The 26,557-nt window shown below is 41.1% G+C and overlaps 2 protein-coding genes across 2 annotated transcripts; both read left to right on the top strand.

Annotated features, from left to right (window-relative positions):
- Nucleotides 1-3,098: 3,098 nt before the first annotated feature.
- On the top strand, nucleotides 3,099-11,981 carry zbtb25 (zinc finger and BTB domain containing 25). The gene is made up of 3 exons (XM_022216056.2): nucleotides 3,099-3,294; nucleotides 5,693-5,873; nucleotides 6,068-11,981. The coding sequence occupies exons 2-3, from the start codon at nucleotides 5,701-5,703 to the stop codon at nucleotides 7,266-7,268; spliced, it is 1,374 nt and encodes a 457-aa protein (XP_022071748.1). The 5' UTR covers nucleotides 3,099-3,294; nucleotides 5,693-5,700; the 3' UTR covers nucleotides 7,269-11,981.
- A 6,486-nt stretch (nucleotides 11,982-18,467) lies between these two features.
- On the top strand, nucleotides 18,468-23,702 carry si:dkey-1h6.8 (uncharacterized). Its single transcript, XM_051936554.1, has 2 exons — nucleotides 18,468-18,588; nucleotides 20,939-23,702. Exon 2 carries the CDS (start codon nucleotides 21,056-21,058, stop codon nucleotides 22,427-22,429), a length of 1,374 nt encoding a protein of 457 aa, XP_051792514.1. The 5' UTR covers nucleotides 18,468-18,588; nucleotides 20,939-21,055; the 3' UTR covers nucleotides 22,430-23,702.
- The last annotated feature ends 2,855 nt before the right edge of the window (nucleotides 23,703-26,557 follow it).

The following is a 26,557-nucleotide window of genomic DNA, read 5'->3' as shown; positions in this document are numbered from 1 at the left end:
TGTCTAATAGAATAGCAATATATAACATAATATAATATGTACAATAAATTAATAAAAACTAAAATAAGGTAATAAATAAAACAAAAAATGTAATGTAATGCTGACAATGACAGTATTGGAAATTATAATGCCCTATTGAACATGATAGTGAAAAACTGCACATAAATTTGGATTGATGGAGTTTCAAGAAGATTAACAAAGAATATACTAATAAAACATAAAATATACAGATGCCAGTTTGTACAGGAGAATTTTTAAAAGCTATCTAAACTGAAACACTGAAAGATTTTTTTTGACAGTTAGTAGAATGTTGTTTCACACTGTTGGAGCTGTAACTGTCTGTTTGTAGCCTGGATTGTGGAACTTTTACCAGAAGCTCATTCTCTGCCCTGAGGTGCTTATATGCAGAATAAAGGATAATGCCTTTTTAATGCTATGTTTGATGTTTTTTTCTTGACTTGTGACTTTTTCTATTTGTTTTGCACCACTTGCATTTTGAAATCTACACATTTTGACACCACCAAGTCATATTCTTTGCATGTGAAAACCAACTTGTCAATAAAACAGATTGTGGTTGTGAGAAGTAATCAGCAGAACTGAATTCTGGAACAGTAGTGGTTAGCATTTTTGCCTTACAGCAAGAAGATCCCTGGTTCAAATCTCGGCCTGGGTCTGGGATCTTTCCGCATGGAGTTTGCATGTTCTCCCTGTGCATGCGTGGGTTTTCTCTGGGTACTCCGGCTTCCTCCCACAGTCCAAAAATATGCTGAGGTTAATTGGTTACTCTAAATTGCCCGTAGGTGTGAGTGTGATTGTTTGTCTGTATATGTAGCCCTGTGACAGACTGGTGACCTGTCCAGGGTGTCCCCTGCCTTCGCCCGAGTCAGCTGGGATAGGCTCCAGCACCCCCTGCGACCCTAGTGAGGATAAAGCGGTGTATAGAGGATAGATGGATGGATGATTTCTGCAACAAATGGGAAGGTGGTGTTATTCAGACAGGACTGGAGTAGAGCAGCCGTTCCCTGTGTTGAGCTCTGCTGCCACGTTTTACAGTGACTGTAAACAGGCCGTCACCACATTGCTTAGACAAGTGACCAGTGAGTTACAGTAGAATTACAGTAATGTTATTCTCCTTCATATTGCACTAAACATCTCATAATGTCCCCACACTTGTCTTACGAAATATGTCTCTGTCTGAACTCATAGATCTTAATAATGACACTGAACACAAATATAAATGCAGGATGCAAATGGTCATCTTTTTCGACTTGGAGAACAGGTTTAAAATCTGATTTATTTTCTAGTCTGCCTGGATAGGAAATGATTGAGTTTAACCGGTTGTACCCAAAAAGTTTTTGAGCTGTTCAGGACAAATCCTTGATGATGAAGACCAGAAAACCTGACCAGCATGCAGATAGTGACTAGTGACTGCAAAAGTCCCCTTTAAAATTTCAAATGACATGACTGCTTTTTGCACTCACTTTCCATCTAGCAATTATTGTTTCTAACAGGGTGCATAGTTGTTGTTGTTTTTCTTGAGTGGACCTAATTCATGTTCACCTTTCCTCAAAAATGAAACTCTGAATTAAAAACTCCCGATCAGCCCTTCCAAACTCTGTCTTACTTTCAGACAGTAAAAACTGCTGCTGGATTTATGTTGTGGGTTGAATTTACTTTCACTTCACTTCCTGGTTATCAGTTTGTTAGTTTACATTTTATATTTGTGTTATTTTATTAATTCACTTTAATTTTTAGACAGTATTCCTTGGCATCCACTTAGAAACTTTGCATTTTGTACTTTACATTCTTCTTTAGATTTCTGTTTCATTACTGACCTCTGTGTAATTGTGTGTATTTCAGGAACCTTTCTTTATTGTACTCTAGCAAAACAATTTCATCCAGGTTGAATAAAGTTGATCTTATCTTATCTTATCTTATTTTATCTTATCTTACTACAACTGTAAAAGAAACTTTTTAAAATATAGGATACGCTATTCATACAACTTTATGCAAATATGACGACAATTTAAAAATATATACTCACAGGAAATGCGAACTTATGTTTCCTGTTTAACTTGATGCGGGAGGACCAGGGCCGCGTGCCCATAGATATGTCTATGCGCGTGCCAACCGGATCCATCAGAGAGCAAGAAATAGTGAGGAGGGCTCACTCTGACCAAACTTTTAGGACCGGAAAACGCGACTCAGATCTGAGCTGTTAAACCGTGATATCTCACTTTGTCTCATTTTACGCAGCACTTTCTAAGAAGAAGAGAAACTTTTGTCTCTGCAGATTGATTTTGAGAGAACTTGGACTTTTATTTAGGTTCATACTGAGATTATTTTTCTGAGTGTAAAGAAGCAGACCTAAAAGCTATTGCTATCATTAATCATAGAGAAGCTGCAACCAGCAGTTATCAGTACATCACCAAATATCATCAGTACGTCTGACAGTATTTCTCTAGTAATCGGCTGCTAAAATTTACAGACGAATTGAAAATTTTACTGATCATCTTTAAAACTTTTCTTTGTTTCAGATTTTTTAAAAATGATTTTTGCTCCCCTACTCTCAGATCTTCATTTGGCTGGCCAGGGTTTTCCTGAGTCCTGGTTCAGGAGTTAAGGAGACCAGAGTTAATAAGCTAAATCAGTAACAGCCACCTTAAAAAATCCTCTTAGTCTTATGTTTCCAGTCCCACGGCATTTTCTGTGTTTAGTTGTTTTTTCAATCCTATTTTCACTAAATATTTATTATTTTTCAGTCTTTAGTTTTGTTCTTTCATGCTTTAATTGTTGGACTTCTGTAACATTGGAAGTGAATTGTTTGAATCGTTTCTCCAGTTTAGAACATGCTCTTAGAATAAAGTCAATTTCAGTGTGGCAAGTTTAGGCGGTACTTTTACTGTAGAAAACTATGAACATCAAACAGGTTTATATTCCTGCTCTGCAGACTTATCTGAATTATCTTGTCATTATTCTTAATAAGGGCATTATTTTATTATTATCAATATATTTCATGTCATTATACTGAAGAGATTTTTAATTTTCTTGTCCCTTCTATAATAAACTGTATTTTCGATTTTCATAGCTTGTATTTAAATATATTAAACACACCTTAACGTCTTAAGAGGTCCGATATTGATTATTGATTACATGTTACCGGGTTACAGAGTCGAATCACGTGACCAGCCCCTTTGACCCTTCTCTCGCGAGACGTGACGCGGCTCTTCGCGAGATCACCTCTGCAGCAACAAATCGGCTCCGGATCCCGAAGACAATCTGCTCGTTTCTGCGGTAAGAGGCTGATTAACGGCGCGCGCGCACGACACGCGCAGACAGAGGGTGTGTGCCGGGTGGAGGGGGCGTGCGCACGCGCCTGTGTGCGTGCGTGCTGGTGATGAGGACGTGCGTGTTGCCGAGTGTGAATGAGACACAGAAGGATGGAGGAGGCTGCAGCCCGACGGGCGCGACACGACGTGCACGCGCGCAGCGGTGGTGTCGGTGGGTCGCGCGGGTTTGTCTGGTTTCCGGTGTGTTTGGGTCAGACACGGTGTGTTGTTATCTGAACACACAGATACATACACGCTGCTGCTCCTGTATCTGTGTGTGTGTGTGTGTGTGTGTCTCAGGTGCAGCCTCACGTGCAGGTGACCTTCACTGAGGTCAGAGGTCATGTGTCCAGGTGTTCAGGGTCTTGTTTAATTACACCTGAGCCCAGCATGAAAGTGGGCGGGGACTGATGGAGGAGATGTGACGTCATTATAGTCCGGAATTAAAGGACAGTTTCACAGCTTTTCATTCAGTGGACACCAGCTGAGGGGACAGTGTGACATCCATCCATCCATTCTCTATACACTGCTTTATCCTCACTAGGGTCGCTGGAGTCTATCCCAGCTGACTCGGGCAAAGGCAGGGGATACCCTGGACAGGTCGCCAGTCTGTCGCAGGGCTATATATACAGTCAAACAATCACACACACATTCATACCTACAGGCAATTTAGAGTCATCAATTAACCTCAGCATGTTTTTGGGAGTGCCCGGAGAAAACCCACGCATGCACAGGGAGAACATGCAAACTCCATGCGGAAAGATTCCAGACCCAGGCCGGGATTTGAACCGGGGACCTTCTTGCTGTAAGGCAAAAGTGCTAACCACTACATCACTGTGCAGCCCCGCGACAGTGTGACAGTCGGGCTTTATTTGAGTTAACCGACTCAACAAATCCTAAAACACCAGCAGAAATATCAGGCATCATCACCTGGTTCTTTGTTATCCAGGTTTTCCTTATCTCACTCTGTGCACGCTCAAATCAAAGAGGCCGTTTTTGATTCTTCTTTAAACATAAAATGGACGGATCACATTGTACTTCAGTCAAGAGGAGCAAGTTTAGTGGAGAACTACAAGGAAAATACAAAATTTTCACCATAAAAAGTGCTGCTACTGTTGGGAGAGGAATCCTCATATAAACCTGTTAATCTTTTAAGTTAATGTATTTGTTCTAACTCTGCGACTCTAAATGCAGCCGCTCATTTCTGTCTCCATGGCTGCATATCAGAGCTCTTAAACTCCAGACATTTAAACATGATTCTCCACGCAAACTCCAAGCAAACCAAGGATCTTCTAGCTGTGAGGTGACAGTGCTAATCATTGAACCACTGGTGGAAATCAAAGTGACATTAATGTTACTGATTTACTCTGTAGTAAATACCAAAGGACTGATCAGTTTTCTAATCTGTGCTCTATTAGCTGCAGTGTAAAACAGATTTTGTTCCCCTGGCAATGCGACACATACAGTTTGTTCTGTTGTAGCTGTACGGCTTCATTCAGGTTTGCAGATAGGATGTGTTCCTTCAGATGATAATCTGTATCACTCTGAGAGAATCACCTGGAAATGATTTGGTCAGGGGGAGACACTTCTTACAGATGATGTAAATCTAAAACTGAACAGAACCTCTGTGCAGCATCTGTTACCATGGCGACTTAACAGGCTAAAATAGAGCCACCTTAATGAAAACTCTGACTTTAGGCTCAACGTACCTCCTGATCGCTCTTCATAGTTCTCCCCTAGACTTGATTAAATATACAGAATATATCCCCTTTGTGCCCCACAAGTCATGTCCTTTTCCACAGTGTAAGCCGATCTGTTCCAGCTCCACAGTGTTTGGAATAGCATCCCCATCTTCACACTTGATATCTTGATTTTCCCAGCTGGAATTCTGAATGGTTGGCTGGTTTTATTCCATTGGGAATCAAAAGAAAGAAAGACCTGACTGGCTCTACAGGCAGCCAAAAAAGGCACTGCAACTGGTCAGTGTTCAAACGTTTCTGCCCTCCAATGGATTCTGTTGTCTCAGCCAGCTGCATCCTACTTCTTCCTCCTTGTAATTCTCTTCTTCATTATTGTTCATGCCATTTCTCAACAGTTTCAATAGAGAAACAAAAGAAATGCATAAAAATACATTGTATTCTTTCATTTCAAAAAATGTAAACATCCAATGACAACATGTTTAGAATGAACTGAAATGAATCATTACATAGAACAGCTTCATCTTTAGAGATACAGTAATGCAGTGTTTTTGATAATTAGGATCTAAGATGCTGAACAGAGGGTCAGACTGAACCAACCCTGTACTGAACACCTGAGAATGAAACCATGGTTACACTCCTGCTATTGGTGTTTGTGTGTTTCAGACGGGGTCATGGAGGTGTCGTCTCACTCTCTCTTCCTGCTGCAGCAGCTCAACGTTCAGAGAGAGTTTGGATTCCTGTGTGACTGCACCGTCGCTATTGGAAACGTCTACTTTAAAGCTCACCGAGCTGTGCTGGCCGCCTTCTCCAACTACTTCAAGATGATCTTCATCCACCAGTCCAGGTCGGGGGTTGGGGTGGGGGGCTCAGTCTGCTCTTGTTGTTTCATGCTGTAGCGCCCCCTGGTTCCATGGCACATTGCATACTTGTATGGAGCATGTTCACCTCAGGGACACAGAAAAATGGCAGGTTTTTTAAGTGTTGACCTGTAAACATAATGTTTTCTATTGACTCTTCTGTGTCTCTGTCTGTCGTCAGTGAGTGCATAAAGATCCAACCTACAGACATCCAGCCAGATGTCTTCAGCTACCTGCTGCACATCATGTACACAGGAATGTGTCCCAAACAGCCGGTGGACCAGAGCCGGCTGCAGGATGGGATCAAGTTCCTTCACGCCTACCAGCTGTGCCGAAAACCCGGTGAGGGCGCCGCTGATGCTGCCACCGATGTGGTCCGTATGTCCAACCTGTACGGCATCCAGATCTCCTCCCAGCTGGCCAACAAGGAGGCAAGCGGAGTCCCCAAGACCACCTCAGTGTCCCGCGGGGCCCCTGAGGACGGGCGGTCCTCAGGCCGGGGTGGACGGTCCCACTCCCAGTTGTCCCTAGCCGTCGGGCTGGAGGGGGTCCCTTCAGACCATCAGCCCTCAGCGCTACGCAACGTCTGCTCCGTGGCATCCGGAGACGACTCGGACATCTCGACTCGCATCAAGCAGGAGCGGGTGGAGGAGGAGGAGGACGGCGAGGGGGAGGAGGGTCCAGGGGTGGGGTCTCCATCTCAGAGCAGCAGCCCCAGTCAGGGCCTCCTGTTTAAAGACCGGCCCCTAGTCCTGCTGTGTCCCCGCTGTGGGGAACGCTGCTCCTCACCCGAAGGCCTACGAGAGCATTTGTTCAGCCACGCCCTCGACCCCACCCGCCTAATGGAGGGACTGTCACAGGGCGGCGAGCTGGACGCCGGCGTGGAGGAGGGGCCTCCGGGAGCCCAGGAGCAGCTGGATGCAGGATGTCTGGAGGAGGCGCTGAGACAGAGCCAGGCGCTCGCCAACCAGCTGGCTGCTGAGTTGAGGAGGAGCCGAGGGGGAGGCGGGGGAGGAGGAGGAGGAGGGAGCAGCCCCACGCCCGCCATCCTGCACTCACGCAAACGTAAGATCGCCTGCGCCGTCTGCAGCCTGCGCTTCTCCCACAAGAGCCAGCTGCAGGAGCACATGTACACCCACACCGGCAAGCCGTCTCGCTACCACCGCTACAACCGCCTCTGCAGCCAGCTCTTCCAGGCCTCCGCCCACTTCTGCGAGGGCGCCGCGGAGGCTGGGGGAGGGGCTGGGGGCGGAGCCTCGACCGGCGCACCCACCGCCCTCTCTGAGGAGGCCAATAGAGACACTCAGGACAATGGCAGCTCCTGCTACTCCCTGGACTCTGAGATCTCCCAGGAGAGCGTGGACGGCGTGCCAGTCGAGTGATGTCAACAGATGATGTCATGGAGGGATGTTAGTGTGACTGAGCGCACAGGTGGTTCAGTTGTCTGGTTGAGAAAAGATGAAGCAGAGGACTCTGAGGTCTGTGTTGTTGTTCTGTTGCGGCTGTCTGATGGTTCTGTACCTGTGCAGGTGTGTGTGTGTGTGTGTATGTGCAGGTGTGTATGTGTGTGTGTGTGCTTCAATCAGTCGTGATCATAGTGTGGCGCTGTGGTCATCACCTGTGAGGGTCGGACTGTCAGTTTTACGAGTTTTATCCTACAAACTTCAGTAGAGTCTAAGTGAATAGTCGATTAAATGATTAGTCGATCAGCAACAATAATTGCAACTATTCTGAAAATCAGTTCATGGCTTGTTTTAACTGGTTCCATCTTCAGTGTGAAAATTTCTTGGTTTCCTACTTTAGTCAAGTCAGTGCAGTATTTTGAGGTTTTCGACTGTTTGACTCTGTCTCTGAGACATTTCAGTATTTTCTGACAGAATGACTAATTGGTTAATAAACAGAATAATCCATCAGTAGCTACAGTCCTAAATATCAACATTAACATCACATCTTGATGACCATTGTCAAACCCTTTAATTTCACTGGTTTGTGTTTATTTCTATGAAAAATAACCAGCAGAGACTTTAAACTTGATCTTCCACACCAGCCAGCATTGAAGTCCTTCTGTGATGTCTGCAACATCAGACTCTGAGGAAGAAAAAGAAAAAAAAAGATGTAGTAAAATGTGCTCCTTTAATGTAAAGCTTGTAACGCTTTGAGTCCACCTGTGGTTGTGTCTTCAGACTATGCAGACTCTCAGAGCTGCTGACCAGAGAGAGAACATGTTAAAAGAAGCAGCAGTGCCTTGGTCTGACGGTCTGATTGCTGTTTGCAGCAGTAAAGCAGAGCTCAAAGCTTCATGACAATCTGCAGCCCTATTCTCTAGAAGTCATGTCCAATATGTTTGAAAGGAATTGTGACTGTGACCAGATCAGGTTTTCTATTGACAAAGTGAGGAAACTCTGATTATTTTATTTGATACTAGAAAATGTTCGCTGACAGTGTTCTTTTTCCCTGATCATCCAATTTTCATTCTCTACTGCAGTGACCACAGCATTAAGAATGAGTTCTCTAGTTCTGTTCAGATTGAGAAATAGGAACTTCACAGTCAAGTCTGCTGTTTGCAGATGACATAGTTCTGTTGCTTCATCAGATTATAATCTTCAATACACACTGAGGTGGCTTTCAGCCGAATGTTTAGTGTCTTGGATGTGAGTCAGCACCTCCAAGCCTGAGATCATGGTTCTCTGCCAGAAACTGGTCAGTTGTTCCTTTTGTGTTGGGGGTGAGTTGGTGATCAAAGCTAAGGAGTTTCAGTATCTTAGGATCTTATTCACAAGTGATGATGAAATGGAGTGTGAGATGGACAGATGGACTGGAGACATCAGCAGAATTGCAGTCCTTCTACTGGACTGTCCTGAAAAGGAGAGAGCTGAGCTGTAAGGCAAAGCTCTTGACATCTAACCTTTACCTGTGGACATGAGCTCTGAGTGTCGAGCAAAAGAACAAGATTTTGGACACAAGCAGACAAATTGAATTCCCTCAATAGGGTGACTGGGCTCAGGCTTAGAGAGGTGAGGAGCTCAGACATGCAGAAATAGCTGAGAGTAGTCTCTTCTTCGTGTTGAAAGGAGCCACTTGGAGTGGTTCACATCTTCCTTTGGAGGCCAAATATAGCCCTTCTGTTTGAATCCTAGAGGAACTCCCTAGAGGGATTAAACATCTCATCTGACATGGCAACACCTTTGGATCCATCAAAAGGAACTGGAAGATTAGCTGAGGTGGTTCGGGCATCTGATTAGGATACCTCCAGCCCCACCTTCCTTTGGGCTTTTCTGGGCATATCGCAGTTCCTCCAATTTCCACGTTACATCTGAAGAGGGACATCTGGAATACCTTGCTTTGCCTGCTGCCTCTACGACCTGACTTCGGATAAACGAGAAAATGAATGGGTCGACGGATAATGGACAGGTTTAGGACATACAGTGGTCTGTTTTAATCCAGAGTGAGACACAATGTGTATTTTTTTTACCTTTTTGTCTTTATTGTAGAGGACAGTGAAGATACAGACAGTAAACATGGGGAGAAGAGTAGGGGGAAGGACATGCTGCAAATGGATGTGGGTCAGACTCGAACCCTGGCAGCTCCAATGGGGGCTATAGCCCCTGTTCATGGGTCACCTCCCCAACCAGTTGAGGCACCCACAAAGTGTTTATTTTCATTGAATCAAAACTGCCACTTTTCCTCGATCTGGACCAAAGTGGTATGGTTAGCCTCTCCCTCTGGTTCGAGTCATATCAGCTCCTAGCAGGACAAAACACCACAGATGAACTGTTAGAAATGTGTTCATGATGTGGTTCTGTGGTAGAGGTTTGGTTCACTTTAGGTACCAGAACTTCTTGGGTTAGTGTAAGACCAGAGTTCAGGTTGAAATATGTACTTTATTAAGATTGAAGGGAGCAGCAATTACCACCTCTCAAAGCTGAAGATAGTCTTCGAGATACCTTAAAATGCAAAGACACAGATGACTCCTTGCTTCCGTTTGCTCCAAACTCAGTCAATTTATTTGGTCATTAAATTCAACCATCTAATCAGCTGGAAATTTCTGCTCCTTTAAAAGATTTGAAGGCTGATAGAAGATTTGGCATCCTGAATGCGTCTCCTGAAGTCATTTCATGAAGCCGTTCTTAACTTTGGAGCTTCAGTTGAAAACACGGGTTTTGTGTCTGGTTTGGGATTTAGACCAGCAACCTTTTTCACAGGGAAAGTATGGGTGGGGCACCTTCCCTGTTAGCGCAGTGTTGCTGCAGTAGCTAACATTGACCCTTCTGTGGACCACTTAGTGTATGTTACTTCAATCTGAGGAAGCAGCAAAGATTCCCAGTATGAAATGTGACATCCTACACTCCTCCTGAGTTGTTCAGAAGCTGCAATTCTAGGCTTAAAGCATCTATTTCCTGCTATTTGTCTGGACTCTGATCTCTGTGGCAACAGTTAGCAAGAGTATTTCAAGCTACTCCTAGAGGATACAGAGTCATTCCTAAACCAGATTAGATCAGCCAGTCTCCAAACCTCAGAGCCAGTCGGGGGATAGAATATTGGCCAACTTGTAAACCAACTTCAGATGTTTACAACACAATTTGCTGCACCCATCTATACACAATCTGCTCCCTGTTAAGACCTTCATCACCATGGTTACAGTTATAAGCAACAGGAAAGAAATAGCTTCAGATTTAAACATTTGAAACATTGAGCCTTCTATCTGCCCCGACCTCCTCTCTCCTGAATCTGCATCATTGTCTGGTTTAGAAGGCGCTGTTACAGTGAAATGTACTTATGGCTTGTAAAAAGCTGTTTACAGTACAGTCTGTGGTAATAAGCTCAACTCGGTTCATACATGGAATCAACAAAACATTGCCTGTGAACATCATCCAGCCAGACTTAAGCAGACATTTGAGACCAGTTGAATAACGTGAATGTCACTTCCAGCCGGCAGGTTTTCCCTCTGAGTGAAGAGGACTGTGTAGAACATAAAGTTTACCAGCTGTTTTTAACCTTGTTCCTTTGTTGAGTCTCTAACTACTGGAGCTCAGCAGTTTTGGCTACTCTTTGGTTGATTTGTCTTCTGAGCGGCACTTCCCTTAAAGGATCATACTGCTGTTTTTCCTGTAGTTTCATTCTGTTAACATTATGGTCTTTTGGAACCAGATGTAACGACTGAGCGGTGGATATGACTGGAGATACCAAGTATCCTCTCAATAAAACATCACCCTCAATAACATCTGTTTCACTCTAAATATTACCATACTTCTGTATTGAAGTGGACTTGCAACTATTGATTTAGACCATAAACTTGTTAGGAAGATGTTTCCTGCGGTGACAAATCAAGTAATTTTCTCATAGACTTATGCACAGTCAGACTTTTATTGCAGCCAGAGGAGTCGCCCTCTGCTGGCTCTAAGAAAGAATATGAATTTAAGTAACTTTTGTGTTGGTTCAACTTTATACTCACCCAATTAGTCAAATAACATGGTTTGCATGTTAAACCAAACAGAATAAAGAGCAGCACATATCTGAAGAATGAAAGAACAGAAAATATTATGCATAGTAGAGGAAATCAGTCAGCAGCATGATGCTCTCAGTGGGTCATAATGCACGTCCACAGGGTCGGATTGATTTAATTAAGAAAAGTTCAAAACATTTAACAAGCATTCAGTTTTAAACATTCTTTTATAATTCTAAGAAAATATATTAAAGTTTTTAGGCTGGAAAATCCTTCTGATGAAACATCTAAGGAGAAAAATATGAGCAATACAAAATAAAAGTCCACTCAGGAGAACAATTTGAGATTTTATTTTGAAAGAGTTACAGGCCAAACCAGATAAGAACAGTGGTGTGGTCCTTTAAAATTAGGGCAAAGTTCTCTGCTGTTACTTTCTGTCGTCACATGACCAGCACTTATTGATAATGATTTCCCGCTTGAGCTGTTATTGATTATTGATTGGTGAATGTCTGATTGTTGTGCCGTCGTCATCTCCGTGTTTCACTGTAAAACAGTCACAATGGGAATTTCAGTGTCAACATGTTTTTTGTACACCTCTGTTTTTCATCGATGGAACAGTAAAGTTTTGTAAATAAACGTCTTTTTTGATCAACAGATTGCAAATGTGCAGTTTGACTGGAAATGAGAGCAACATTTGGAGTTTCCTTTTCTAATCAACAAGCAGCTTTTTAATATCAGCACAAACACAAAACACAATACCAAACATTACAAGCTGCAAATATGAAAGGAAAGTGTAAAATTGCAGAAAAACTAATAAATAGATCTGTTATATCATGCATCCTCTATACACCGCTTTATCCTCACTAGGGGGGTGCTGGAGCCTATCTCAGCTGACTCGGGCAAAGGCAGGGGACACCCTGGACAGGTCGCCAGTCTGTCGCAGGGCTACATATACAGACGAACAATCACACTCACATTCACACCTACGGGCAATTTAGAGTCATCAATTAACCTCCACATATTTTTGGACTGTGGGAGGAAGCCGGAGTGCCCGGAGAAAACCCACGCATGCACAGGGAGAACATGCAAACTCCATGCAGAAAGATCCCAGGCCCACCCTGGGATTTTCTTGCTGCAAGGCGAAGTGCTAACCACTTACACCACTGTGCAGCCCTCTGTTATATCAGTAGTTTTTATTCTTAAACTTCATGTGGTGTTTTCAAATTGCATTAGAAATAATCTCCCTTTAATCATAGAAGCTTGTTCCTGACCTTTTTTTCTCTGTAGTTCTGAAATAAACTCTTGAGGGGCTCCAACTGACTCCAATATACGTAACAGATTATTTCGCTCAGGTGATCAAACGCTTTTGTTTCTTTGAATGAAGCTGTCAGTTATCCCCTTTGTCTTCAGGGAGATCAGCATCTGACTATTGTTGTCTGACATTTTATATTAAAAAGAAATTTGATGACTTTAATTATGAAAGTAAGCTTCTCTGTGATGGAATGATATGACATTTATGGAGGAAAATAGAAGACATCTGATAAAACACAACCTCAGAAAAAACAAGCAACACATAGATTTTGACAAAGATTCCTTCTAATAACGTTCAATTAAGTTATGCAGAATCTCATTAACTGGAGGAAACCATGTTTATGAGCAGCACTTCCAATTTATCTCTCTGTACACTGACAGATTCTGACCTGCAGGTGTCAGCAGAGAGCTGAGCAGTGAGCAGAGCAGAGGCATTCTGGGAAACTGAGTATCCAGCCTGAAAACCGACAGCAGGCATTCAACAACTTCTTTTAAAATAAAACAGCCAGAGATTTGTCAGGTTTCAAAGCCACATGTTCACTGCAAGGCTCAACATAGTCACACAGATAAAAGTTCAAGTGTCAAAATAATTATTATTTCACTATTAAAGCTTTATATCTTCACAGTGTCAGCACCACTCTGAGAAAATCATTCATACTGTGAGAATCATTCAGAATATTGTGAAACATATTTATTGTTACTATAAAATTCTATCACTATAGTTAAGTTTTTAATGTATTAAAGATGTAATAATAATAATAATAATAATAATAATAATAAAATACTATATAATAAGTTAGTAGAAAAAAATTTGTTGCATAAAAGGAGAAATTAAGCTTGCAATCAGGAATTTAACAGCATTTCTCTCAAAATACTGCAAAAAGAGAGATTTTAAAATATTCTGCAAATGAATAAATGAATTCATTTTATGAGAAAAATGAAATCTGAGGCATATATTTTAGAATTTAAGAATAAGTCGTCAATTAAAAGTTTGCAAAATGAGATTTCATTTATTTCTTTGTCACTTTGAACAACTGGTTTTGGTTGGAGCTGCAGGTGGAGGTTTGTGCAGATTCAGGTGACGGAGGTCGATGACTCATCCAGACACGGCGTCACGCATTCTCCGAAAATAACCTGAACAACCTGAAGATGCACGGTGCATGTTCTGAACCATGAGGAAGAAACATTCAGTTCAGTCAGATAATTAACTGATCTTCTCAGCTCTGATTGTCAAGATTGTTGTTTGGTTTGATGCTTAGCAGACAAACAGTTAATCAGCTTTCTTCTACAGTGCACAAAAGATCTGAATAACCAAACAGTTTGTCTTTTGAACAGTTTAAATGCCATCAAAGCTGTACATTTTATACTAAAAATGAAACAAATACTCAAAACAAAAAGCCACAAAGACATTTTACAGACAGTTGCTCTGCTTTCAAGGAGTCTGGTTCCTCTCTGGGCATGTTGTTTTATAATCTGTCCATGTAAAGTTGAAGAAACATAATTCAAAACTGTTCTTATCCCCTTAAAACATCATGAGAGGAGTGACAACACAGCTGCTGTATGTTGAAAGGTTTCAGTGTATTTCTGAATCAAACTGCTCGCTGTTGTTACTGTAAGTGTGTAACTAACCTCATGCTTTCCAGCTTTATGTCTCTTTAAATAAACATTTATTTAATGGATATTAAGAGGAATGTGCTTGTTTTTATTTTCCAACTGAGTTCATTAAGAAAATTGGTGAAGAAACAACATGATTGTAGTTCTGTGACAAATTTATGTTTTGTGTTCAGGAGGTGTACTGTGATCAGCTGACGTTCTGTGATCACCTGATTTTTCACTATGAAATGATGTTGTGTGGTCATTTCATGTTCTAGATCAGCTGATATTTTGTTCTGTGATCAGCCCACGTTCTGTCAGCAGTTGACATTTTGTGAACAGCTGATGTTCTGTAGCAAATTAATGTTTTGTGTTCAAGAGATGTTCTGTACTCAGCTGATGTTCTGTGGTCATTTCATGCTCTAGATCAGCTGACGTTCTGTGATCACCTGATTTTTCACTATGAAATGATGTTGTGTGGTCATTTCATGTTCTAAATCAGCTGATATTCAGTGATGAGTTTAAGTTCCGCAATCAGCTGATGTCCTGTGATAAGGAGATGTTCTGTAAACAGTCTGCACACGTTCTGTAATCAGCTGATCAGTGATCCTGTGTTTGATGATGTTGCAGCTCAGAAAGTCTCACCTGTCTCAGCAGATAATGTTGGATGGAGGCTGATTTTTTTCAGGTTCAGCTCACTTTGGTGCAACAGTTTCAGTCAGTTTTAACCTCCACGTTCTGTATTTATATTAGTGTTTGAGTTTCACTACATTTCCCAGAGAGCCTTTCAGTGAGCATACAAGATTAAACTAAAGGTCAGAATCTGAATAAAAGGTTTGTGACCGTCGCTGGATGTTTCCTGGTGCTCGCACCTGTCGGAGCATCTGATTGGTCGGCGTGCTGTTGCTTAGGGACAGATGAATGTATTTTTACCCTCCATCGCTATAGAAACAAAAGTTGCCATGGTTCTTCTTCACACCTTTAAAAATAGACGATGACATGTGACATTAGAGAACATAGAGCCTGCAGCAGCAGATCAATAACCGATCACTGATCAATATATCAGTCCGTTAAGCTACATCAGTGTTTTTGCCCTGCTTCTTAAAAAACAGTTCAAGTCAACTTTTTTTGTGGTTTGTGTTGGAAAAAGTCTCAGTAACAGACACAAATTCAGTAGTTTGCTGATAATTTCACTGCAAGCTGAAACAACAGAAAACCACAGGAGCTCATAAAGTGAACATGACTAACTTCTCCTCTAATCAGCAGCTAATCACTGACTTTATTCAATAGTTTTTCCCAGCGGGAGCAAAACGTTCATCACTGCAGTTCTCAGTTGCACACTTTGGGGCTGTCTTATGTCTGAGTTACTGAGCATCAAACCTCATCAGCTCAAGACAAGTCAGCCTCAGCAGTTTGTGGTTTTAATGAGAACCAAGGCAAAGAACAATATTAGTGCTTCACAATGGTTTTTTACCGAAGTAAAGGATCTAAGTACTTCATCCATCACTGCAGGTCAGATGTGTCTTTAAGTGCATATCAGCTTTATTTATGAAATGTTCATTTCTGGCTGCAGGAAAAAGACAAAACTAAAAGCTTTATGTTTCGTCTTTTTGATCGTTGTTCTGTTGTCTTTGTAGTGATTTTCGTGTCTTTTTGCAGACGGGTTTATATCTGCTTTGAACGTTATTTTGGCTCGTACAGTGTCATTTGACTATTTGTGGTTGTTTTTGTGATCGCTTTTGTGTGTTTGTGGTTGTGTGTGCATCTGTGGTCAATATGCTTTTGGATAGTTTTTTTTTTTACTCTTTGTGGTCGATTTTGTCTTTTTTTTTGTCTATTTGTCATTCTTTTTTGTGTCCTTATGAAGATTGTTTTTGTGTCTGCTTGTGGTAATTTTTGTGTCTTTGTGGTCATTTTGACTGTTTGTGGTTGTTCTTTTGTTTTTTTGCTTGTGTTTTGTTTTCTTGTTTGTTTTTGTCTCTTTTGATCATTTTTGTGTTGTTGTTGTTTTGTGTGACATTTTACCTTTTTGCAGGCAATTTTGTTTCTCGTTTGAGGTTGTTTTTGTGTCTTTGTTGTTTTGTGTATTTTGTGGTCATTTTGGATCTGTTTGCGGTTATTTTGGGTTTTTTTGCTTGTGTTTTGTTTTCCTGTTTGGTGTTTTGGATTTTTTTCCTACATCGTGGGGTTGGTGGGTGGCTTGTCTATTTTTTTTTTTTTTTTTTTTTTTTACTGTGCTCTTCATTTCTGTGTCTTTGTGGTCATTTTAAATCTATTGGTGGTTGGGCTTTTCTGGGCTGTTGTTGCTTTGTTTTCTTATTTGTTGTTTTTGTCCCTTTTGATCTTTTTTGTGTCCTGTTGTTCTTGTTTTGTGTGATGTTTTGCCTTGAGAAAATTGTTTTTATACAGTTGCAGGCATTTTTAGAAAACAATTTTATATTGGAAAAAATTCAGTCTGGTTTCAGATCACGGCATAGCACAGAGTCTCTGCTTCTTAAAGTACACAATGATATAGCTGTGTCAGTTGATGCCAAGCGTTCTGTTGTCCTGGTACTGCTCGACTTAACGTCAGCATTTGATACAGTCAACCATTCTATTCTCTTGTCTCGCTTAAATAATTTTGTTGGCATTCGTGGTACTGCACTCAAGTGGTTTGAGTCTTACCTGACCAACAGGACTTTTTCTGTTATTATTGGCAACCTGTCCTCCTCTGTTGTCACTTTGTTTTGCGGAGTTCCCCAGGGCTCCATCTTGGGCCCTTTGCTTTTTTCCCTTTATATGTTGCCACTAGGGTCAGTTATAGCCAGGCATAATTTAACATTTCACTGTTCCGCTGATGATTTACAGCTGTATTTACCTGTGTTCCCAAACAAAAGTGGTGCCCTTCAGTCCCTCATAAACTGTAGCAATGACATCAAGTCATGGGTGGGAAAAAATTTTCTCCATTTAAACTAGAATAAGACTGACTACATTTTATTTGGGGACAATGTTCTTGCATTTTCAGACTCTGTGTTTTCAAAGCTAAAACCATCTGTAAAGAACCTCGGTTTTTGACAACAGTTTTACTTTCACAAAACAGATTGACAACGTGGTCTGAGCCGGTTTTTATCAGCTACGTCTTTTATCTAAAGTAAAGCCTTTTTTAAGTCGCACTGACCTGGAAAGGACTATTCATGCTTTTATTTGCTCACGTATTGATTGTTGCAATGCCCTTTATGTTGGTGTCTCCCAGTCTGCCCTGAGCCACCTCCAGTTGGTGCAAAATGCGGCAGCTCGTTTCCTCACAAACACTCCAAGGCGTAAGCACATCACCCCAGTCCTCTTCTCCCTCCACTGGCTTCCAGTTTCTTTTAGGATTGATTTTAAAATTTTACTTTTTGTTTTTAAAGCCCTGAACGGTCTGGCGCCTATTTATTTAATGGAGCGTCTCTCTGTCCGAATCCCAAACAGGGAGTTAAGATCCTCTAACCAGGTGTTTCTGGAAGTCCCAAGGGCCAGGTACAAACACTGGGGGAATCGAGCCTTTTCAGTTGCTGGGCCAAGACTCTGGAACAAACTTCCCCCTGACATTCGCACAATCACTGACTTTGGCTTGTTTAAATCGCGGCTAAAAACATATCTTTTCAGACTGGCTTTTAATACACAGTAATGTGGGGACATTTTATTTAATTCTATTTTATCTTATTTTATTTGGTTTTATCTGATTTTATTTTCCTGATATGCTCTGTTGTTGCTTTCTTTTAATCTGCTTTTATTTCTTATTTTAATGTTTTTTTTAACTGGAAAGCACTTTGGTCACATGAGTGTTGTAAAGTGTTCTATAAATAAATTTTGATTGATTGATTGATTGATTTTTAGGGTCGTTTTTGTGTCTTTGTTGTTGTTTTGTGTTGTTTTCATGGTCACCTCATTGACTCTCCACCCTGAACAGTGAGTTCTGTTAAATTCTGCCTCCGTGCTGAACGTGTCGTGGTGTTTCTCTCTTCCTGTTGCTCTGGTGCAGCTGTCCTCTCTGTAATGACGACACGTATGACACATGTTGAAACGTTTCCTCTGCTCTGAGTTTCTCCTCTCATGATCCGACCGTCTAAAGATAGAAAACTGGCAGAAACTCATTATAAGAAATAAAAGCCAATCCTGCTTCCTGTTCTTCTACCCCTGGGGGCGATCACTGCCCCCCTACCCTCCACCCCCTCCCTCCCACCATCTTATTGAAGAAGCAATTTGTGTAAAACAAAACGCCAATCAGTGCAGTTGCCATGGGAACTGGGGCGGTGCAGCAGCAGAGCAGCGATCCGCTCAGTGCTTCCTGTGGTCTCTCAGAGAAACAGATCTGATCAGCAGCGTCCGCTCAGGTGAGATTTTCTCTTTTATTCCTCTCTGATCCATCAGCTTCTGCTTTACCTGCCCGCTGACATCATCGCTGCACGCCTGATGACATCATCACTCTACGTTTTCTTCACTTCATCTGCAGATGATCTCATGGATTATAGTTCTAAAGTTTGTGTTTGTGTGAGGAGTGATCTGAGGCAGCAGCTGTCTGATAAGCAGAGTATTGAACACTGATCAGACTCTGGGATTTTAAGACTTGTTGATCAAGCTGACTGGATTGCATCATCTAGTTTTGTACATCTGTCAGATTCTATGTTTAGAGTAAAATACAGAACCTGTAATCACCTTTCTGTGTTTAATGGTACTTTTAAAGATTATTTATTCAGAATGCAGAATTGTGTAACCTGCTCATAAATGATGCTGTAATCAGAAGAGGTGAAATGAAATGTCAGGGAGTGATAATACATGCTGGAAACCACAGACCAATTAACACGTTTGCTTCTATTTCAGGCACAGTCTGTGTAAAATTAGGGATTTAAGCATCATTATGAGCCTTCTGTGTGTTGCTTTCACTGACTGTGAGGACATGTGGGGAATTATATGTCACAGAAATCCAGCTGGCACACTTCAAAAGACAGAAATAAGAACCGACAAACTGTTCATCATATTAAAGATTAATGGTCTTAATAGATAAAGACATCGAGATCTGGTCGAGTTTAAAACGGTCACTCCACATAAAGAATTATGACGTATGGAGAGGCAGAAATGGTTTTGAGAAATGAACCGTGAGAACCAATGTTTAAAAAAAAATTGATGTGAATTTATGGAACAGCTGCAGAAGAGAATAAAACATGAAACCCAGTTAAATGAAGCAGCAAACTGACAGATTTATTGAACCAATATAAAAATCAAGCACACACTGGCTCAGCGGTCCGTCCGTCTTTCTGTCATATGATGTGTTTACGGTAATAAAAAAGTGTCCCCATAACAAGACATTTTCATTTAAATAATTTAGTGTTATTGTGCTGTTGTAGCTGTTCCAGGGTTAATTAGTATTTATTGCCTCGGCTGCAGACTGAATAATAAGAGAACATTTTAGAAGAACGTGACATGAAGGCTGTGCTGTAAAACAATACATTTGTGTTTCATATGTGCCAGTACAACATCTTTGCTTTCTATTTGCTGATTTCTTACTGAACATTTTAGGAGAATTCAGTTTCTCCTTGTCATGATGAAGAGTGTGAGTGATACTCATCATCATGTCCCACTTGCGCTACTAATCAGCCAATCAGGACGCAGCGCTGCATCACAACGTCATCATCCAGCTTCACTTCAGTCTGCAGCACATGAAAGTCAACATAAATGTTCTCCAGTCAGACTGCAAACCTACAGTTGTTGTTGAACAAAACTGAAAATCTGCAGCAGTTATTATGTTATTATGTGACTGTCTACATTCTCCGATAAGTTCTACATTATATTTATTTTATCTTTAAAGGAAATAAATCAATAAATACCTGGATCTGATCTTCAGTTCACCATTTCTGACTTTTTCTAAAATTCATGCTGAGGTTTGTTGTATAAATTTAGTTTTCTGGATGTAAAAGTTCATTTGAAATAAATATTTTTATTTGGAACGTGTTTTTTTTCTCATTTAGTTGCAAATTAATGGAAGCTTTGAGCCGCTTTATCTTCTATAGAGTCATCAAGTGCCAATGTGAAATAGAAAAACATCTATTAATCATTCTTAGTCTTATCTGCACTGCCCTGAATCTTCACACTACAAGTGATAATTGGATCAATAACTGATCAATACGCACATACAGTGAATTTACATGCAGCAGATCATAAACTTTATACAAAACTTTACACAAAAATGCAACAAATTTTAGATTTCACAATTTTCTGTGGTTTCCAGCTTGATCAGTGATAATAGCAAAACACTGAATATTGTTTTAGCACAATCTGTTTTCAAATGCAAGATTCAAGAATAATTTATTGAAATCAAACCACTTTTTCACATTTTTTTTCTCTCCACTGTATACGGCTGCATTCTATAGATTAAACACTCTAATGAATCTGAGTCATTCTATTTCTAAAAATCTTCTACAGGCCTGCATGAATTTCATTATTAGTGATTAAAATCTGAATGTGTGTGACAAAATGGTTAGTACCTTTCTTGCTGACTTGAGGTCATATCCCGATGCTTCATTCAGAGAACAGAAAGTGCTTCAGTCATGATCACTTTCTGTTGTCAGAGCTGCAGGATGTTCAGTCGGGTGACACAGATTTCAGACTCTTGTATTAGCAGTTTAATATCTGCTGCCCCATCTGTCATAAATCAACATGAATGTAATCTGGCGTGTGTCTCCGCAGGTTCCCAGGTGTTTAATCTCTGCGGCAGATGGTTCATCAGCAGCTGATTGTGGGCAGAAGTGCTGAAACGCCTCCAGTAAGCACAAAAACCATTTAGCTTCTCCGTGGAGACGAACCATGGCGACGGAGGACGGAGAAGGCGTGCGGCGAGCTGAGAAAGTTGGTTTGAAGAGGAAGCTGACGGGTCCTCCAAGGCTGCTGCTGGGAAAAACCAGAACCAGGAGCACAGGGGAGGATCGAGCTGAGACCCGGGCTAAAAAAGAGAAGATGGAAAACAGTGACGAAATCTCAGCAAAATGTTCAGTTGCTGCAGCAGAGAGCAGAGCTGAGCTGACAGAAACGGTGGAGGGAGAGGTTTCATCTGAAGCAAACTGCCAAGCCTCAGGTAAGGGTGACGACACCAGAACCAGGAAGAGATGCAGGTGGTGGAGCAGATTCTCCTCAGCTGTTGGTTGCATCAGGACAAGAAAGAGGAATCCCAAGGAAAGTGACGGTTCGGTTCCACCAGAGGAGACACTAAAGAAGACCAACATCGCTCCAATGAACAACTTAGAAGAAAACAGTGAGAGGCTTCCTAAAGAGAAGAAGAAGTTGAACATGAGGACATGGCCGTTGTTCAAACGGTTCATGACTTCTTCAGTGAAAAAGCAGAGAGACGGGGTGGAGAACAACGATGAATCTTCAGTGACCTTCCAGAAAAAACTGCAGAAGTTCTTCCACAGACACGGAAAGAGACGATCATCAGGTGTCCTGCAGGAAAACATGGAGGACATGATGAAGGTCCAGGAGACCACATGTTTAGAGGACAGTCCTACTGATGTGCAGAGAAACGGACATGATCGGAGTCCGGAGGTGGTGATGGTCACGGCTGAGATGAGCGTCCAGCTGACGGAAGATCGAGCTGCAACAGAGAGTCCAGATGAACTAGCAACAGAATCCGCCAAGGATGATTTGCCAAACTCTGCAGATGGATCAAAGATGACCCAGACTGCCACCGAGGTTCTTGATGTCATGGCAGACACAAGTGAGGTGTCTGTTTTAGTCGAGGTCACGTGTTCAGAGAAAGATGAGGTTTTCTGTGACTCTCCTGAAGCTGTCCTTCACCTCACTGATCAACGCTCAGCCTCAACTGTTCCATCTGAGAGTGATCCTGAAGTGGCTCCTCAGGAGAAGATGGATCAAATCACCTACAATTGTCTTCAGCCATCGACTAATGGACCCTCAATCAGGATCGAGCTCTTTCCACCGGATAACGACGGTCAGGAGGATGTGGAGGACGATGTGTGTTGGGGAGGCAGCTCATCCTCAGAGAACCACAATCACCTCCTCCTCGTGTTTGGCTTCGAACACAGCGAGCGACAGCTGCTACAGACGGCTCGATCGCTAGTCCGAGCTGCCATGAAGGCTGCTGTGGATCAGCTGATCAGAGAGCAGCAGAGTGATGCTGACTATGTCCACCGAGAGCCGCAGGACTGCAGAGATCACGCCTAAAGACGAGTGACAGAGGAAGACCACTGCTCACATGTTTACTAAGCTTCCATCCACTCATCTCCTGGTGGATCCTGAGGTGTTCCCAGACCATGAGATGTTCTCGGTTTAACCTTAGCGTCCCCCAGCAGAATCAAATTTTAACCTGAGCAGGAGAGGACTTCAGACCAAGTGATGATCAAAAGATGAAGAAACTTTGTTTGAGACTAATCTTAGTAGATGGCAGATAGAAATATGTACGGTTACCTTTTTCCTGAGCTGAGCCTTACAGGTAGCAAGTGAACCACCACAATGCACAACACTCAAAGGACCCGCCATGTGTAATTAAATGCTGTATTTTTATATGAACTCTTTGACTGTTGATTACAGAATCCGACTGGAGACTCCGTGACATTTAGAGCTGTTGTCACTTACAGCTGCTAAACTACGTATAGAGACTATAATAGGGATGCCCGATAATATTGGCCCACTGATATTTTTGTCCCAACATTTGCATAAAAACATAATATCTGTCAAAAAGGGTTTTATTTGCCTATCATTAAAACCAATAAAATAATACTTGGATTTCGTCAACAATTGTCAGCACAAATGATTGAGACATCACAAATTCATGGAGGGATTTTAGATTCAGAGATTCACCAGATGAACACAAATTCTCCAAATGAACCATGCTGTAACTACTACTTGTTGAAATAAGCTGCTGATTAACAACAAATTATTGCTACAAGCTATTTTATGAGTGAAACGTTGCTATCTGGACAACATACGATCAGTTCATGTGGGTTTAAAAGTTCGTGTCAGTCTCTGCCTGAGAGTCAAAGCTCAGGGTAAAAACTCTGCTGAAATCAGTATCATTAACTGTACAATGAAAAAAATGCATGTTTTAGTTTAATTTTTTTAATGATTAATTATTCATAAAAATAGATTCAGCTCATTAATCTGCTTAATAATTAAATTGCGATAATTAATATTTACTGAGTAATTTGTGTTAAAAGCTAATTTCTTTCAGGTGCTGAAGCTTCTTATTAGATCTGATGCGCTTTGATATTCTCTTGTGTATAACTCAGTTTGCAGTACTTTGTTCAAAATAAATGTGATGTTCATCATATCTTACATTTTATCTTTAATATTTACATTAGTTTTAAAGTATTAATTTAAAAAAGAAAACATTGAGCATTAATTCATCAGCATTGAGCTCACATTAAAATGTTTAAAAAATTACAGCACAAACTGAATATTTGTCCATTTCTGAGAATTAAACGTGTTGTCAGACTGAGTGTTTTACTGCTTTACTTGATCACAAAAGGCAGACAGACGAGTATTTGCTTTGCAGAAACCAGAAAAAGGAGAAGAAGCAGATTTTTAAAGGTCAGAGCTGCTGAAGGTGAATTATCTTCAGATACACCATTGACTGTTTGCAGACTCTAAGAGTAAAAAACATTTTTGTCCTGAAGAATCAAACATAGAAACACAAAATACCCCAAACCAGGAAGCTCCACACCTATAAAACATAATTCTTACTGAGGAAATAAAAACATAAATTGGACTGATGGTGCGGCTCCGGTCAGACTGACTGTCACACTTATTTATCAGTCAGTTTAATTAATGACTGAAGATCTGATCTTGTGTCACAGCTGTCAGTCATCTCAGTGACTGACAGCTGTGAGATTCTGTTTGATTTCCTTCAGAGCAGCATGGAGATGATCTTGACCATTTATTACAGAGCACAAAGACAACGTGATTATAATCGATAAAGGGCTAAAGAGTCCTCTGAGGGTTTTATTGATTCTCTGTTTGGTACTTTCCTGTTGTTGGCTTAATTATTTTCGTGTGCTGATAAAATCATACAGCTCACACAGGTTCCATCCATCCATTCTCTATATACCGCTTTATCCTCATTAGGGTCGCGGGGGTGCTGGAGCCTATCCCAGCTGACTCGGGCGAAGGCAGGAGACACCCTGGACAGGTCGCCAGTCTGTCGCAGGGCTACATATACAGACAAACAATCACACACACATTCACACCCACGGACAATTTAGAGCAACCAATTAACCTCAGCATATTTTTGGACTGTGGGAGGAAGCCGGAGGGCCCGGAGAATACCCACATGCACAGGGAGAACATGTAAACTCCATGCAGAAAGATCCCAGGCATGTGCAGCCCTGAGCTGGATAAATTAAGTCGAAATATTTCAAATCGAAAGAAACACAGCATTGACTGAAAGATTTCAGTCAATTAAACCTTAAATTCATTTACCTAAGAAAACCATCCTTTAATGTCTTCCCTTAAAATGACCTACATTTAAAAATATATATATAGCTGCAAAGCAAAAGTTTCACACTAAAGATGAATCACTGATGAGCATTTAATGACATTAACTCAACTATTATGAGGAAACAGATATCCATTTCTAATATTTCTATCAAATATGTTTATGTCTATAAAATATACTGGACATCAATAAAAATGTCTGCATAGTGAAATATATGAAGTTCATCTGCATTTATACATCATATCGACGTTTGAATAACAGGAACTGCAGCCCACGTTCAGTCAAGTTAGCGGAATTATGGATAAACAATGTTTCCAGGGGACTCCGACAAAATAAAAGCCAGGATTTGTTTTACGAAAAAATTCCATGGTTTCAAAAATGTGACTTTGAAAATGTAAATCAAACTGTAATAAGTGTTAGCTAGCTGCTCCACTTGCTCTGAATATTTTTGTTCTTGTCTTTGTCAAGCTCAAATGAAAAATTAATCCATATTCTGGCTACATACGGACAACAGCATCCATGGAGGGACCGGAAGTTAGCCGACCTAGCGGAAGTGCTAATGATGTCTGCTCTGGCACGGATTTTACCGTCACACATGTAGCTTTTAAAATAAATCCTGTTCAAGAGAGCTTTAGCTCTGTTTCAGTGTGAGGTCTAACGTTTCTCTTCCTCTAATAAAACCCTCCTTTTCACTGGAAACTGCAGCCATAGATACAGTATATATCTATTGCTACGTTTCACCCCCCAGGTCTCAGACAAATTAAATAAACTAAGGTTATTCATGAGTGAAACGAACAAAAACTGCACAAACAAACAGAAAATGGGGTCTGTGGTCTAAAAGAGGATAGGGTATGGTTAAATACCGCTATCCCCCACTAAATCTACCAAAAGTGGTTGAAATAAACAAAAACTGAAACCCCTCAAAAGAAAAAAACATTCCCTAAAACAAAAAGAAAGAAGTGCCGGGTTCTGGGCATTGATGACACAAAGACACTTACGTTTCTGGAAAGACAGCTGACTGATGGTGTCAAACCTTCCAGGTCACCTACCCACAACTAACTGAGCAGCTGGGAGATCCCTCCTTATATCCCCGCCCAGCTGATTGACAACAACACACAGACGAGCTCAATCACACAGCTGCAGCAGATTGAGCCTGATCTCACAGTCAGGCTGTGAACTTTCTAAGCCCATAACACTATCTACTGATTCATATCTATGCACACTAGTCTGGTCCGATTCAGTCTCCATGATGACGTTTCACGAGTACAGTTACGGCACTGAGAAACGGCCATAGTCTTAACGATTTATTTTGAGCTATGTTTTACTGGAAGAAGAGGAAGTAATGTCCATACTATACACACACTCTTCATTTCTTTCTGTTTTCCTCTTCGCTTTCATCCTTAACTGTCCTTGAAGTTTTTCTCTCAACTAAAAACATCAACGCCAACAGAAATGATAACTTTTTTTGGTCACACTGAAAAGGTGGCAGGAAACAAATACAGAATGACTTGAGTTAAAAGTTACATTCCAAACAGAATATTTAGAAGATAACAATGAGTTAAACTCTGCAGATCGTTGAGATTTTCTGTCAATAATTAATAAAACTGTTTTTAAAGCAGGGAGCAGCTGTTCTCTGCTTCTGTTTCCATGACGACGACAAAGCCCACTGAACCCTGAACAAACAGAGCTGCTGAGTTTACAGGTCAAACACTGTTTATTCTTTATCCTGCTGAATGCATTTAACTCAAGAGTTTTGCCATTTTTACTTTTTGAGAAATTAATTCAGTTCTTCAGATCGACTGGACTTCTCTCAGAGTTACAGGTTTTAAGATTAAATTCGTTCTTTGTGTTTGTTTAGC

Source organism: Acanthochromis polyacanthus, chromosome 16 (assembly GCF_021347895.1).
Source record: "Acanthochromis polyacanthus isolate Apoly-LR-REF ecotype Palm Island chromosome 16, KAUST_Apoly_ChrSc, whole genome shotgun sequence".
NCBI lineage: Eukaryota > Metazoa > Chordata > Actinopteri > Pomacentridae > Acanthochromis > Acanthochromis polyacanthus.
This window is presented reverse-complemented; position numbering and strand designations above follow the sequence as displayed.

Bases quoted from the DNA above. Each gene is read 5' to 3' on its own strand.
- zbtb25 (XM_022216056.2), top strand. From the start codon at position 5,701: ATGGAGGTGTCGTCTCACTCTCTCTTCCTGCTGCAGCAGCTCAACGTT. The intron at 5,874-6,067 runs GTCGGGGGTTGG...GTCTGTCGTCAG, and splicing joins ATCTTCATCCACCAGTCCAG to TGAGTGCATAAAGATCCAAC.
- si:dkey-1h6.8 (XM_051936554.1), top strand. From the start codon at position 21,056: ATGGCGACGGAGGACGGAGAAGGCGTGCGGCGAGCTGAGAAAGTTGGT.